The sequence below is a fragment of the Eretmochelys imbricata genome, chromosome 6 (assembly GCF_965152235.1).
Source record: "Eretmochelys imbricata isolate rEreImb1 chromosome 6, rEreImb1.hap1, whole genome shotgun sequence".
NCBI classification, from domain to species: domain Eukaryota; kingdom Metazoa; phylum Chordata; order Testudines; family Cheloniidae; genus Eretmochelys; species Eretmochelys imbricata.
In genome coordinates, this window is record NC_135577.1 from 60,150,975 (window position 1) to 60,167,125 (window position 16,151).

The following is a 16,151-nucleotide window of genomic DNA, read 5'->3' on the forward strand; positions in this document are numbered from 1 at the left end:
TCCCCCAGCTATCAGGGAGGGTCAGGGGGCTCTTAACAGTTATCTGCACTGGCACACATGCATGCTTCAGTGCATTAGAAACAAAATCCTGTTGGGGACAGCTTGACGCATCTCTAGCAAAATTTCACTGACTGGACTAAAATGCAGGGAGAACGCCAACCCCCTTTGCCCCCCCACAAGCATTCTCAGTTTAGCATCACAATAGCAAAATCCTTCTCTCCCATCCCAACACATAGGGCAAGAGGCTAGGATACACCCCATGTTATTTCCATAGCACAATAACCCGATGCAGGCAGCACTGCATAAGCTGTGCCACGACACTGAGGAGGCTAGGGAGTTTAGAGATTCCAGGGCACGAGATTCATTCGCTGCTGCTGAGAGTTTTTCCTCAATCTCACCTGGGGTAAAATGTGGGTGCGACCCCAAAACTGAACTAAAGCAGCAGATCTTCAGGAGGTTCCCATTTCTTAAGGGAGCCCTCTAAGAAACAGCTGATTGAGTTTAATGCTGATGCCCTGGTGATATGCAGGAGGCTGATGGATGGGACCGAGGTACAGACCCTGCTCTCAGGAACTAATATTAGCAGGACCATGAAGATGGGAACTTTGCAGCCAGCAGGCTGCATCCCAAAGGGAGCTATAATGAAATAAGGCCAATGATGACAGCACTGTTAAGGCCACGGGTGGGGGCTGAGGTGGCTTTGTAGTGCTGCAGCCAGTGAGGCATCTGTCATTCACAGGGATGCACGCATCCTGGGAGTGGTTCAGAGGGGAATGCAGGCATGTGCAGGCTGTAGAAGGAAGGGCTCTGGGATGGGACAGAGTCTTGTTTGCGTGTGAATGCCCAGAAGAGGACTGCAGTGGCTGGGAACTAAACAGCAGCAGAACACATGGTCTTGCCTGAAAACTAACAAAGGAACTAACTAACTAAGGAAGCTATGGTTCTAGACCCAAAGTGGCTTTTTCCTGGAGTGCAGGAAGGTGGAGTAGCTTGGTGTTTCAAATTCTGAGTTCCTATAGCTGCTTGTGAGATCCAAGAATGCAAGGAGCCTATGAACAGTTAGTGTGATCAGGGTGACATTCCAAACTCTAGAGAGTCTTGCTCATATGCTTGGGGCTACACCAATTACCAGGTTTGGGGTGGGGATTTTGCCAGAGCATTAGTTAGAACTTTGAGAGTTTGTCCCCTCCTTTGGTAGGAGGTGCTGGGGGCTCTGACCCTTCCCTATCTCTTCCCCAGCAACTCAGACACAATCTTTAACTCGTCCTTGGCTCCCGGATGTCTGGGAGTTATTTCAAGTCAAGTCAGATTCCCATAACCACAGTGAGACAGACATATATGGGCAGAGGATCTTCGAGGCAAATCAGAAACTATGCAGGGCCTGACAGATCTGCAGTCAGCTAGAGAGCCAAGCAAAACTGTTCCCTGCCCCCCTCCTGAGAGCTAGAAGAGCTGCCTGAACTTCTCTTGGATCTCAGTAGGGTCATGGAGCAGGACACTACGCTCCTCTGGACCATGAGCTAATGTTGGAACTATGCAGCAGCTGTAGCCAAGTGACAACCAGCTCCCCACACCTAGCAACAACAGATTCAGTTTCTATGGCAACTGTAGCCAGTATTTGCAGTGATTTAGTCTGATTATAGAATCCCCAGCACCAATATAATTTCCCCAATAATCCAGCAGACACTCAGATGTGAAGTCTGATAACCCTGGAGGTTGCATGCAAACTGTCCTTAGCTGGTCCCATCTCAGACCCTAGATTCCTGCAAGGTGCTGTCTTAACACACAGCAACTTCAACAGGAATGGAGGGAATTCAGGTTCAGTCTTAACTGCTGCCACCTCCTCGATCAGTGGGAAGCCTTTGATAGGAGTCCTCTACATCTGACTGTCATTGCTGCTCACCAGCAGCAGCTTGCAAAGCAGTGTCCTGAAGTGCTTAGGGACTAAGTCCAAATTCTACCAGGCAGAGGTGGTGCTGGCCCAGGGGCAGCATGGAGTTGGGTTCCCTTAGTCCTCACCACAGAAAGTGCCACAGCCTGGCTTCAGGAACAGCTTGCAGTACTGAGCCAGAGGCCCAAGTTATTGGTTTAAAAGCCAGCATCAAGTGGATTCCACATTAGCAGGCTCCTCTCACTGGTAGGGTCTCCAATGCTGGCACCACGTGGCATAGAGTGCACTAGTCTCTAGGTTCCTTATAGTTCTGCAGTAAAAGAGTGCCTCAGTGCCCTGTGTGACACCTGATGTTTCCACCCAAGAAGATGTTTCCTCCCCAGCCTTCGCTCCAGAGGTTGAACTTCCCAGCCCCTTACACATGCAGGCAGCTCCCCAAATCCTGAGAGTGGGTTCAGGCTCCACATGACAGAGAAACCCGTGCCATGCATATGCAAGGAGTAGCAGATTGAGCTTGCATCACCTCTTTGTGAGTTAGTCCCTCTTGCCCCTGAGAATTTCTAAGAAGCTTTTCAGGATCCCTTCCAATACTTAGGTACCCAGAGCTGAGTGCAGTACCCCAAGGGATGTCTTCCCAAAGCAGTGCGCCCCACCCCTCTCCTTGCTTTGGAATGGGAGGGCTCTGGGACTGAGGAGCCCAGAACTTAATGCAGGATCCCCATGGGGTCTCCCCAAGGAATAAATCCTCTCTGTTCATATGAAGTCTCTGCACACGTAGCCTCTAACTGACACAGACTTTTTTGCAGCACTATTACATCATGAACTTGTCTCATTTGCTGCCTCCCGCACCAGGTTCTCAGCTAGTTTTGCTCCCCAGGCTTCCTCCTCCAACTGAGTCTGGGGTTTGGTCATTTTCCTCCCATCTGCATTATTTATTTAGATGTAATACTCTACACCAAAGAACGCTCATCCGCATCGCCAACTGCCTTTGACATATATTTAAATACATTAAAGAAGAAATACATCATCAAGCAAAGAAGCAAGTCCCCTTCCTCAATCACTTCTCATATTAATCAGCAACTGCCAGACCCAACATGGATAAAAATTCTAGGGCCCTTTGAGTTATTTCTCTGTCCTTGCTCGCAGCTTCCGCCAGTTTAGCGTCTGCTGCACACATAATTATTTTGCCTTACAAGTTAGAGAAGGTCCCTAACCCATTACTGTGGCCTCAGATGTTTCCAATTTTTATACAAATATACACAGATTTTTTTTTTACCCAGTTCAGCATCAACACCACCCTCAAAGCCCATTGAGCACACCAGGACTTATAACTCACCACTGCACTAACCCAGTCTCTCAGAAAGAGCCTGGAAAAACAGATATGCCTTGAAACCAACCAACTCAGGCACTGCAAGCATGAGTTCCAGAGTCCACGATGCCCAACCTCCAGTGACAATATCCTGCCCAACCTCCCTCCCCCCCCCCCCCCGAAGTTTGGGAGCTGTTAGCTCAAATGTCTCAGCTGGCTGCACCTGCAGAGGTATCACCCTGAGAGAGAGACATCAGGAGCCAAACTTCCTTCTTCCAGGTCATTAATGACCCCGCTAACTCGATATGGATACACTGCTTCTTGTTGCTACACTTTGGTTCTCCAGTGCTTCAGTAAAAGCTGAATCTAATGGAATTCCATTTCCAATCTCAAATGCTTTGCCAAAAGCCAGGCACCGTAGCCACTGCAAACCTACCCAACTAGCGATCAAGATCAGGGGAGTGTGGCAGACAACCTGTAACCTAGCAGAGATCCAGGAAGAAAGTAGAAAAGCTGAGCTCAGGTTTCTCCCTCGGAGTCCCACCACAAGCTGCACAGGTTGCTTATCTGTTCTCCTCTGGCCCCACCCACCACACAAGGCGTTTTGCTGAATTTCTAAGGAACTGGAGTCATGTGACAGTCTTGAAACGGCAATATATCTTTCTTGCCAGCCACAAACCCAGTTCCTTCTGGCATACCCCCTTGTAGCTCAGCCTCCTCTGCAAACCTGGATACCTTGAGCCAAACTAAAGATTCAGACAGCAAGATTCAAAAAGGGACTGGACATTTATATGAAAAACAAGAATATCAGGAATTTTAACTATTAATGCTAACAAAAATTTGGGAAGGATATTAAACCTCATGCTTCACAGCTTAAGAAAAATCTAACCATTAGAGTTCAGGATGAGACCTAATTGGGCGGGGGGGGGGAGAGAAGGTGGATATTGTACCACATCTGCCTACAGCAGAGTTCTTACATTTGCATCTGAAGCATTTAGTCCTGGCCACTGCTGGAGACAGAATATTGGACTAAATGGACCTTGGCTCTGCTTCAATATGACAACGCCTATGTTCCCAATTCATCACTACAGAAGGCAGTGTATCTTCACTGATTTCAACAGAGCAGCCTGATCCAGGGTTGCATTTGATCCCCAGTTTTCAAATCCCATATATGATATGAACAACAATATAAAGTGACCTATGGGGGACCTGTCCAAGAAAAGACATTTCCCTCGCAGGGTCCCTTAATCTCCTGTTGTCTCCCCAATGCCCTAGTCTATCTAATGTCCCAAATGTTAATTGTGAATGTGGATCTTTGACAAATACTTTGGGGAAAACTGAAGCATATTATAGTTCCTGATCTTTGCTTCTTCCTACAGAGAAACAGTCTTCTACTTACAGAGCTCCAGCACTAAACCTGAACTCCCCTACCCAGCCTGTCTGACTCCCCCTCCATCAGACTGGGGTTCTAGAACTTCTTCTGCCCTCTAGGCTCACTGGTCTACACTCAGCTGCTTGCATCCTAGCTGTTAAATAGTGGGTTTTGGTCTATCACTGCCCAAGCCTCAGGAAACTCTCCTGAATCCAAGAGTTCATAAATGATCCATTCAAAGGCCTTGAATTCCCTTTAGCACTGTAAACCTGGGCATTAGCCAGCCTTGGGGCCCTGAGCGTTGTAAGTGTGGATTGCCTTATCAGAACTAGTTCTGCTCCCATTCTGTATGCACTCTCCACCTTCTTCCAATACAAACCCACAGGGCTAGGCTCTAACCCTGCTCTTCCCAACCCTATTTACAGCTTTCCTCAAGTGGGAGTGGTGTTCTAGAAAGGACGCCTTGACACTTAAACTTTGAAAGGGAAAGGAAGCCAGAAAAACGCACAATGTCTGAGTAGCCAAAGGAATGATAGAAAAAGAATTTTCTGGTCTCGTCCCTCTAAAAAAGCGGTGCCCAGTGCATATTTTGAGTACACCCCATCCAAAGGGTACAAAGAGTGGTTTCTGCTTGGAGCTGACCACTTACTGCCAAACCTGCCGAACTTCTAAACGTTGTTTAATATATATAAAACAAGACATGCTAAGACTAGAAATGCAAACTAGGGGGATCTCTATTTGCAGCGTGAACAACTTTTTGTCTGGGAATTTTCTTATTTTTAAAAAGAAAACTAGCAGACAGCTCCGTAGCTGGACTCCCGGCCTGCCAAGCCCCACACATGGCCCAGTTCTCCCCGAGCAACCCGGGCTCCTCAGTCAAGCCCCTTCCAAGACACAGGCATCCCCCACCCTCCTACCCCCAATCTACCTATCGACAGCCCCGCCATCATCATCATCATCAACCCCTCGGCATCTCCGCGCCGCTCCCCCTCGCCGGCTGCTTGGCAGGCGTCAGCCCCCTGACCCCCCGTCTGCCCGTGCGGGGAGCGAGAACCGCGATCCTCTCATCCCCCGCCCCGACACCGCGCCACTGACCGCTGGCAGCGCGGCCCCGGCCCAAGCCACGGGGAGAACCCGAGAGTCCGGGCGGCCAGTGGCCCGCTCCGACCGCCAGGCCGCGCTCCCCGCCCGGACCCGAGCCCCGCAGGCCGGCGTCGCCCCGAAATACCGACCCCCACCCGACACCGCGACCGCCGCTTTCGCCGCCCTCACCCGTCGCCCGCTCCCGGAGGGTCCCGCCTGTCAAACCCGCTCACAAACATCCGCCTCCGAACCGGAAGAGGGATTCCCCTCTCCATGGAAACAGCGGCCCGCCCCCATGCTCCACTTCCGGTCCCTGGCGCCTTCTGGGTCCGAGCGAAAGTCGTCCGGACGCGGCCGCTGGCTCCGCGGATGGTTCCACCCCCAACGGGGCAGCCGGGAGCGGGGACCCTGTTCTCGGCTCCGGCCGCTCCCGACCGGAACCGGGTCGGCGCGCGCCTCTGCCGTGCGGCGGCAGGATCCGGCCGGGGGTCGCGGAGCCGGAGCCTCCGCCCCGGGCCGGCATGGAGCGGAGCCAGCTGGCCGGGAAAGTGGGGGCTGCGAGCGGGCGCCCGGCGGGAGCGTGCCCCGGGGCCTGCGCCCCCCGTGTAACGCCGTCGCTCCCCTGTCTCCCCGCAGGCCGTGAGCAGCGCCCCGTCCGCGGCCACCCGGGGCGGATCCGAGACCCGCCCGCGCAGCCGGGCGCGTCCTGCGGAGCCCTGCGGAGCCTCCCTCCGGGACTGGCCCTGGGGCCCTCCCTCGCCCAGGAACCGGGCATGGGCGTCTGGTGCGTGGGGAGAGCCCTGCCGCCGGGAGCGCTCCTCGGGCCGCGGGCGGAGGAGGAGCTGGGCTGTGCGGCAGAGAGAGCGCCCTCGGAGGTACGGTTGGGCCGGGGGGGCCTGACAAGCAAGCCCCGGAGCAGCTCCAGCTCGCGGGCAAGCCAGTAGCACCCAGCTGAGTGGGGGCGGCAGGACTCCCTGTCCACCACAGAGGCTTATCATGAAAGAAGGGGAAGGGGGAGAGACTAAGGTCCCAGCCAGGTGCAAAGCCTGGCGCTGCCATGCTCGAGAACCCAGGTGTCCAGCTCTGTACCGTCTGCTGAAGCTCTTTGTTCTCTACTGCCCAGTGCCTGGCTCCCATGTGCGGCACTTGCCTCGGCATTTCCAGTGTGGCAGGGGAAGTCTGCAAGCACCCAACACTAGGTATCAGGTCTCACTTTTATTCGGGTCCTGATTGTCTGCCCATCACTATGGGATCTGAGTGCCTGAGTCACTATAGGTTTCAGAGTAGTAGCAGTGTTAGTCTGTGTCAGCAGGAAGAATGAGGGGTACTTGTGGTACCTTAGAGACTAGCAAATTTATCTGAGCATAAGCTTTCATGGGCTAAAGCCCACTTCATCAGATGCATGCAGTAGAAAATACAGTAGGAAGATAGATAGATTTACAGAGAACGTGGAAAAAATGGGGGTTGCTAAACCAACTCTTAACAAGACCAATCAATTAAGATAGGCTATTAGCAGGAGAAAAAAAAAAACTTTTGTAGTGATGATCAGGATGGAGACTGATTACAGGAAGTGCCAGGTGCATCAGCCAGCTCCCACTTAAGGGGCAGACACAGAACTTGTACGTCTGTTCTGAATTCATTTTGTTTTTCAGGCAATTCAGTCTGGCTGCTGCAGTGATGAATCCATTTGTGAGAGGAGCCCCAGCTGGAGGAAGTGAGTAGCTGTATATGAAACAACATGGGGGTTTCCTTTGGGACATACTGTAAGTGTAAAGAGAGAATCTATAGCCACTGTAACACTGTGGGGTGGTCTCACTAGGCAGTGTCAGGCTTGGCCAATACATGGATGGCAGACTTCCAAGAAATAGCCCAGGTGCTTCAGAATATGGTGTCGATCACTCATCATGGGGTATTTTTCAGTTATTGGTTCTGTGCCCTAGTGGAATGTTGCGTTACTGGAAGGTGCCATCTTCCATGTTCTACCCCACAGTCGGCTGCATTTCAGGGGTGGGTGAAATACTCCCTGGCTGCATAAGGGTTTCTTTGGGATGAAAAATGCTGTGTAAATATGATCTCACTCTTTCCTTTTGTATGTAAGGGGAATGACAGATTCTTGGCTCTCTTTGTGGAGAAAGTTTGTTTCTGTAGGAGGGCCTCCAAGTGACCTATCTGGAAAGTTTAAAGTGACAGAGAGACCTGGGATAGTGAAGGGTGTTTTAAGGAGTCAGAGAGAGCTTTATTCTGGAGCTAGTTTGTAGCTACATGCAGCCCAAGAATTCAGAACGTGTTCTTATCAAGACATCGGGGGCCTCTTGTAGCCAGTTAAAGGGCTTATTTCCTAGGAGGACTCTTCTCAGTTGGCTAAAGTTTGATCCTTCAGAGCTTGGAGCTCCCACTGAAGGCAATAAGATCTCCATGTGCCCCGGTGGGTGCTGACATTGAGCTTGGTGTCTTGCAGATTGGTGAAGCGAGGCCGGGGGGATGATGAGGCAAACGTGGCTTTGGTGTGGATCAGTGGAAGGCTCCACATCCGAGTGCGGCGTCCTATCGCTGCAGGCACCGAGTTGCTGTACTGGCCTACAGAGGCCCAAGCTGGTCCTGCCCAAGTGGAGAGGAGAATGCTGCAGAGTGCATCGGAGGGGATAGCTGTTTTTGATGAGAAGAAGCCAAAGGGGCAGCTGGCAGTGGCAGCTGTGACAGAGACAGCAACTCCAGAGGCAGAGGCTGTGGTGCAAAGGGAAGGAGCCTCCCCATGCGGGAATGCATCAGAACCCTTTGCAGGTACGTTCCTTTCTTAGGACATGCAAACCTTGTTTTCCTCTTATGAAAAGGCCATGACTACAGCGCTGTTAAGCAGAGATCACTACGTGATTCTGGAGACCCGTTAACCAGCGTGTCTTCAGAGTTTGGAGCATTGGTGCAGTTCCAGAATAAGGCAGGCTCTAGGGATTGCGAACCCCTGGGGGAGTGAATTTGGAGGGGCCTATAAATTCAATAAGAGATTCCTCCCACACCATTGTTGTAGGGATTGAGTTCCCTTCCCTTGGGAATGGGGAAGTAATGCTGCCTTGCCTTCCCCGCTCTTTCAGAAGAGGAGGGTGTAGTATGGTATGGGGAGGAGGATACTGTGTAGTGTGCTTGGAAAGAGGAAGACTCTGCCTTGGTTGTGGGATATTTAGCCTATCTCCATAGTGAGCATTATGGAGGTGTAATGGGGAGTTGCCTATTTTGTTGCTGGTCAAATACCCAGGTGGGCTGCTGTCTCTGAAGTGGCTGTAACTACATACCACACAGAAGTAACTCCTCATGGCTCTAATCACAGCTGTATTCTCCTCCTCCTGCTCTGAATATCCCCCTGGGTTGGTGTTTGTATAGAACTATCCATTTTTGAGGCGTCCAGAAGACATACTAGCAGCTGGGGCTCAGTGGCCAACAGTCTGGCCCTGCAGTCCCCCGGGCCCTGTGACTGATACCCTGACCCTACGTCACTTCAGGAAGTAGCAATGCAGAATGGAGAATGTTGCAGTTCCTAGCCTTACCAGCTATGGCACAGCTCCCCAAAGTCCTGCCTGGATGTGTTGAGGTTGAAATTCCTCCCCTGTTTGGAGAGAGGCATCAAGGAGCCAGATGCTTGATGTCCCTTGGTAGGGTGGAGTGTCTGTCTCTGAGTTTCTCCATTTTCTCTGTTCCGGACAACACAAGCCTGTTGTCCTCCAATAGCCAGTGTTGATTTTCCCCCTGTTGTGTGTCTGTGCAGGGGATCCTGATAACTCCAAGGTGATGGAGAATGAAACTAGAGCCGAAGGCAGGAGGCAGCCAGCCAAACGTTCCCACAGGCTGCAAGACAACAGCAGGAAGGAGGAGGAAAGCATGACCCCTAGACATGAGTTTGGGGAAGCCAAGGTGCAGAGGAAAGAGAACCAGCACCATGAGAGCACCTCAGCAGCTAAGGCTAACAGCAGCTGCAAAGAGGACTCAGTCAAGGAGATGGACCCCCAACCCAAAGCCAAGAGAGCAGATGGGGAGCTAAAAGAGGCAAGTTGTGGGAAGCTCCATCTGCCATTGTCTCCCCCAAACGGGGTTCGACTCAGCGCTCGCTTAGCTGGGAAGCCGCGCAAGGTGCATGCACTGACGGGCCAGTGCCTGCAGGCGCCCAATGCTAGGGTGTCTGGGCAGGAGGCCAAGAGGCCAAGCACTTCCGAGGGAGGTGGTGCAGAGACGCGCAAGAAAGTGGGGCAAGTTTCCAAAAACCATTCCAAACTGGAGCCCCTGGAGCAAAGGAAGAAGGGCCTATCTGATGATCCTGATGAGCCGGGCAAGTACCCAGAGGTGGAGGTCAGTATTGCACTGGAGGAGGAGTCTTCTGGGAGCCTGGGTGTATCTCAGCAAAAGTCCCTGCCACACGGAGATGAAGCTGGCGAGCGCAGGTATCGCTGTGGGGAATGCGGCAAGGCCTTCCTCCAGCTCTGCCACCTCAAGAAACACAGGTTCACCCACACTGGCTACAAGCCTTTCCTGTGCACTGAATGTGGCAAGAGCTACAGCTCTGAGGAGAGCTTCAAGGCCCATGTGCTCTTCCATCGGGGTGTGCGCCCCTTCCAGTGCAAGCAGTGCGACAAGGCCTATGGCACCAAGCGGGACCTGAGGGAGCACGAGGTGCTGCACACGGGCGAGCGGCCCTTTGCCTGCGAGGAGTGCGGCAAAACATTCGCCCGCCGGCCCTCTCTCCGCATCCACAGGAAGATCCACCTCATGAAGGAGCTCAACCTGGCCAACCCCAAGGTATGCAAGTGTGCCATCTGTGAGCGTTACCTGGCCAACCCTGGCTCCCTGCGCAACCACATGCGCCTGCACACCGGGGAGAAACCCTACATCTGCCCCTACTGTGGCAAGGACTTCCGGCAGCAGGGCAACCTGCGCGGCCACCTGCGGCTCCACACCGGCGAGAAGCCCTACAAGTGTCGTTTCTGTGGGGACGCCTTTCCCCAGCTGCCGGAGCTGCGGCGGCACCTCATCTCCCACACTGGGGAGGCCCACCTGTGCACAGTATGTGGCAAGGCGCTGAAGGACCCCCACACGCTGCGGGCCCATGAGCGCCTTCATACCGGCGAGCGCCCTTTCAAGTGCGAGCAGTGTGGCAAAGCCTACACGCTGGCCACCAAGCTGCGCCGGCACCAGAAATCCCACCTGGAGGACATGCCTTACAAGTGTGATGTCTGTGGCATGGGCTACACCCTCCTGCAGAGCCTCAAGCGCCACAAGGTCACCCACAAGGGGGCAAGAGACTCCATTAAGCTGGTGGAGGCTGCGGTCTTGCTGGGCATGGATGTGCCAAAGGCTGCAAGGAAGAGGGTCAAGAGGAAGGTCCCTCAGGATGGGGGTACTGAGGAGCCTACGGTGCTCATGGTGCAGTCAGTGGAGATGCCAGCACCAATAAAAGAGGCAGAGCTTATGATAACTGCTAACGGGCATTACATTGCTACTTACCAGCCCCCAGGCAGCCCCCCTGAGCCCGGGGCGCGCAGGATGCTGGGCAGCGCTTCCCCTGTTGGGCACCTGGAAATGAACAATGACATCATTGAGATCACTATCTCTGAGCACGAGCACAAATGTATCATCGTGCAGGACGAAGGCTCCCCCAGTGACGTGGTCATCATCCAGGAGGGCGTCGGTTTTGGTGCTGTAGCAGAGGTGGTGGAGGTAGAGACGGGGACCTGACACCCAGCCTCTTCCCAACCCGTGCCTGACCTGTTTGACTTCTCCACATCTATACAGAATATAAAATCTATTTTCTAACTTCTGTGTGTGTTGTGTCTATGTTGCTGGGAGACCAGGCCCTACCAAGCAGGATGAGTGGCCAGCAGTGCTTCGCACCTGTTTGTGGCGAGGTCAGGAGGGCATGACATAAGACCTGGTTTACACTAGGAAATTAGGTTGGTGTAACTACGTCGCTCAGAGGTGTGAAAAATCCAGCATAGTCAGCGCTAGGTTGGCGGGAGAATTCTCCTGTTGACCTAGCCACCATCTCTCAGGGAGGTGGATTACGTACATTAATGGGAGAACCCCTCCCATTGGCATAGTTAGAGTCTTCACTGAAGAGCTACAGCTGCGCCACTGCAGTGTTTTAAGTGTAGACAAGCCCTAAATATCACTAAGCCAGGTCTCTGGCAGCTGCCCCTCTGTTGGAAATCTATAGGGAGTGTGTGCTGGGCCTCGTGAAAGGAACACTCTGGCTAATGGGGTGAAAACCTCGTTACAGAGGAAATCCCACTCATAACTAATGCAAAAGACAGTGCCGCCGCTGTCCTGTCCCCAGACTGCTTAAGGGTTAGATGAGCACCATTGCTCTCTAGTGACCTGTGGTGAAGGCAAGGGTGAGCGCAAACAAGCAGCTATTGAATCAATTGTAACCACCCTTCCTCTCTTTGTTTTGGTTTCATTCCACAGTTTCACTGCTTTATTTCAATTATTTTTTCCCCTTTCGTCCGCTTAGAGTGATCGTAGGATGAGGCACAGCTGAAGAGATGCTGAGCCAGTTAGCGAGGGGTTTACAAAGTTCTTTTGATTTAAAGATTACTCTTTACAATTAAATCAAGCAAAGCTCCATCCCATTCTCCACTAGAGGCCCAGGCAAGACGCTTCTCCTCCATATGGTCTGTGTTTTGCCTGTGTTTAGCCTTATATAATAATTCAAGGGCATGACAGTAGCTGCTCCCTGGGATTTCCCTCTTGACCTCTTCCCTGCAGGCTCTGCTTCAGCACTTCCTTCGGCACCTACAGTAGTGAATGGGTCAGCACTGCATTGCAAATGGGACACCGAACACTGTCTTCAGTTTCCATGGACTGAACCTCTTCTGCCCCAGTAAGGGTAGTTTTGAATGCGCTGTGCAGTTCCTCTCTTCATTAAAGGGCTCTGATCTTGGAGCGGCTCCTTTTCCCTTTGCTACGTAAAGGCTTTGGGTCTCCCTCCCAGTCGCTCATGGGAGAACCAAGGTCTTGGGGTCTCCCATGGCTTTACACCAAGATTTCTACCAGTGAAAGACAGCTATAAATGGGCTCTTCCCCAGGGTGATGTGGCTTCATTTCAGCTGAGCCAAAGCCATGCTGATGAATCTAGTTTTGAAACTCCTGGCACCTGTGAACAAGGGGGTCTTACTTAGCGAGAAAAGGGATTGTGCAGTCCCAGCCTCAAATCCAGGAAGAGGCCATGCTTGTGCCCTCGCAGAAGGCAAGAGTTCAGCCTTGGACTTGGCTGTTACTGAATTGTTCCCGCATCCCTTTGCTGTGAGGTGAACTGAGGGCAAAGAGCTTCTGGAAGCCAGTCTTCATTAGTTGCTGTTAGGTGCTCACGGCAGGGCAGAGCCTTTTTCAGTAAAGGCATATTGGTCATCACTGGATCTCTGTGTTTATTCCCATCAGTGATGATCTTTGCTGTCCATCCTCCTGCACTGGCTGCACTCAGCGCTAGCGGGTATAGAGTCTTAGATATGAAAAAGTTGTAATAGGTTTCTTCCAGCCTCATTCCTGGAGCCAGGGCAGGGACAGAATAGTCTTGTCTCATTCTAACTGTCCCCAGTGATGGGGCTCCTAGCCGTTTCCTGGAGAGAGGATTCCACAGCTTCATACGCTTTACTCTCAGGATAATTTTGCGTGTATTTGGACAATGTTTCTCTCTTTGAATCCATCCCATTCCTTTGTTCTACCCCATTGGCGTCATCTCCCTCTCTGACTGGAGCATGCTCCCTTTCATGCCCGTTGATTAATGTTACTTAGACCACATCTACACTACAACACTTTGGTTATCTCAAATTACGTCACCATAAAGCTGCCACAGATAGTATTTTGCTCATGCATATGTGGCTCCTTGCACCTGTGCTGTGCGTAGTCGCCAGGAGTGCTTGGGGCAATGCACGGTGTGAGTAGGTATCCCAGTGTGCAATCTGCCACCATCCAGCACAGTGTTTCGAGAAGTTTTGGCAAGGCATGGTGGGGTAGAAACAGGTTGTGCAGGGGTGACTGGGTGCAAAAGATCAGGTTCCCGGTGTGCAAGTGTCTCCATCCGATAATGTCATCTGTGCCCCATAATTTTCACACTTTTCTTAAAAAGCCCACATACCCATGCAGTCCTCTCAGTCCACTATCTCTGACCGAAGCATGGAGCCTGCACAGCTCTGCACTATTGTCATAAACATTGCAAGCACAGGACGCACTATCCTCTGGTATTTGAGGAGCCATAAGAAGAACCGCATCAGTGGGGAACATGACAGCTTCTTGCAGGACAGATTGCTGTGGGACAATGAGAACTCATTCAAGGTTTCTGGTGGTGGTCTCAGAGCAGCTGCATATCGTGGAGCACCGCTTCTAGGTTTGAGAAATGAGCGCTGACGGGTGGGATCTAATCATAATGCAAGCTTGGTATGATGAGCAGTGGCTGCAGAACTTTTGGATGTACAAGGCCACATTCCTGGATCTGTGCACCAAGCTCACCCAAGCCCTCCAGCACAGGGAAACAAAAAAAGAGAACTTCACTGACAGTGGAAAAGTAAGTGGCAATCACACTGTGGAAACTTACAATGCCAGATTGCTACCAGTCAATGGGAAATCATTTTGGAGTTGGAAAATCCACTGCAAGGGCCTTTGTCATGCAAGTGTGCAGGGCCATTAATCATCTCCTGTTATCCAGGGCTGTGACTCTCAGCAATGTGCAAGACATAGAGGATGGATTTGCAGCAATGGGGTTCCCGAACTGCAGTGGAGGAATAGATGGCATTCATATCCCTATTTTTGCACCTGGCCACTTTGCCACAGAGTAGATCAGCAGAGAGGGCTACTTTTCTATGGTTATGCAAGCATTGGTGGCTCACGGGGGATGCTTCACCAACATCAATGTTGGCTGCTCAAGGAAGGTGCATGTTTAAGAACACAGGACTTTTCAGAAAGCTACAACTGGCGAATTACCATTGGCAATGTTGAAGTGCTATTAGGTTTGGGGAAGACCCAGCCTCCCCTGTTCCCTTGCTTCTTGAAGCCATACACCAGCCACCTCAACAGCACCAAGGAACTAGCGCCCAAGCAGGTACAGAATGATGGTTGAATGTGCTTTTGGAAGATGGAAGGGATGCTGGCATTGTTTACTTACAAAAATTGTATCTCAGTGAAAAAAATCCTAATAGTTATAGCAGCCTGCTGTGTCTTGCATAAGATCTGTGAAGCCAAGGAGGGGGGGAGAGACACAACGAGGAGTCCTTGTGGCACCTCAAAGACTAACAAATTTATTTGGGCATAAGCTTTCGTGCGCTAAAACCCACTTCATCAATGCATGGAGTGGAAAACTACAAAAACTAATTTTTCCCCCTGCTGATACACCTTCTTGTCAACTGTTTGAAATGGGCCACCTTGATTACATTGAACTCATTAGCACTACAAAAGTGATTTTTCCTCCCTTCTTGTGAACTGTTGAGAATAGCCCACTTCCACCTTAATTGAATTGGCTCGTTAGCACTGACCCTCCACTTGGTAAGGCAACTCCCATCTTTTCATATGCTGTGTATTTGTACCTATTTATTACCTCTCTACTGTATTTTCCACTCCATGCATCTGATGAAGTGGGTTTTAGGCCACATAAGCTTATGCCCAAACAAATGTTAGTCTCTAAGGTGCCACAAGGACTCCTCGTTGTTTTTGCTGATACAGACTAACACTGCTACCCCTCTGAAACCTGTCAAAAGCGGGGGAAATTGCCACGGGGCTGTAGGGCAGGAGTGGAGCAGCTGTCAGCGGAGTTTGAGCAGCCAGACACAAGGGCTGTTAAAAGAGCTCAGCACAGAGCTATGTGGCTCAGGGAGGCTTGGAAAGAGCACTTTAACAGTGAGCCACAGTAATGCATTGTGGTATACTGTGCTGTACCTGCCCTTGATGTTTTGGGGTCATTAGGAATTGTGTGGTGCTTGATATACACCTCTGAGTAGAACACTGTCAGTGCACCTATTAATTTTGCAGTGCTTGGTGTTTGTTTATGATTGTTACACTTTGTCACTGATCTGATGAGCTGTGTTATGCTGTAGTATGGTGACAAGTAAATATGTGTTTTCATAACTGCAAGGCACTCTACAGCATATGTTGTGAACGAATAAAGATTAATTATTTTCCAAATAATTTTACTCTAACAAAACCAGTGCACAGAAAAATCTGTGTAACTTTAAAAGCAAATACATTAAAAATTTACTAAATTAATGGAACAGAACTTAAGGAGAAAGAACATTCATGTCCATTAATACACACTTTAAAAGCATATAAAGTGTATGATAAAATACGTGTATCTGAAAAAGTATAATAGATTTGAAAAGTATGAACATAGAGCTTACTTGTACAGCTGTTGTTTTTTATGACAATGTCAGTGCATTCATTTCGGTGATGTTGGCCAACCTAATCATTTCAAATTATGATTTGCAAGCAAAGTCTAAATGAGCTCTCCCTAACAGCTAATGATGAGCTGG

At 50.9% G+C, this 16,151-nt stretch overlaps 2 protein-coding genes across 3 annotated transcripts in view; one reads left to right on the forward strand and one right to left on the reverse strand.

Annotated features, from left to right (window-relative positions):
• The window catches only part of ARHGAP1 (Rho GTPase activating protein 1), a 42,327-nt gene extending 36,404 nt beyond the window's left edge, over nucleotides 1-5,923 (reverse strand). Inside the window, exon 1 of one of the 2 annotated variants that reach the window (XM_077818627.1) lies at nucleotides 5,845-5,923. The gene's annotated coding sequence lies outside the window, so the exon portion shown is untranslated. The remainder of the gene's footprint in view (nucleotides 1-5,844) is intronic. The other variant, XM_077818628.1, reaches the window with a different exon arrangement.
• A 112-nt stretch (nucleotides 5,924-6,035) lies between these two features.
• ZNF408 (zinc finger protein 408) lies at nucleotides 6,036-11,451 on the forward strand. The gene is made up of 4 exons (XM_077818633.1): nucleotides 6,036-6,530; nucleotides 7,308-7,369; nucleotides 8,114-8,436; nucleotides 9,413-11,451. Exons 1-4 carry the CDS (start codon nucleotides 6,177-6,179, stop codon nucleotides 11,371-11,373), a joined length of 2,700 nt encoding a protein of 899 aa, XP_077674759.1. The 5' UTR covers nucleotides 6,036-6,176; the 3' UTR covers nucleotides 11,374-11,451.
• The last annotated feature ends 4,700 nt before the right edge of the window (nucleotides 11,452-16,151 follow it).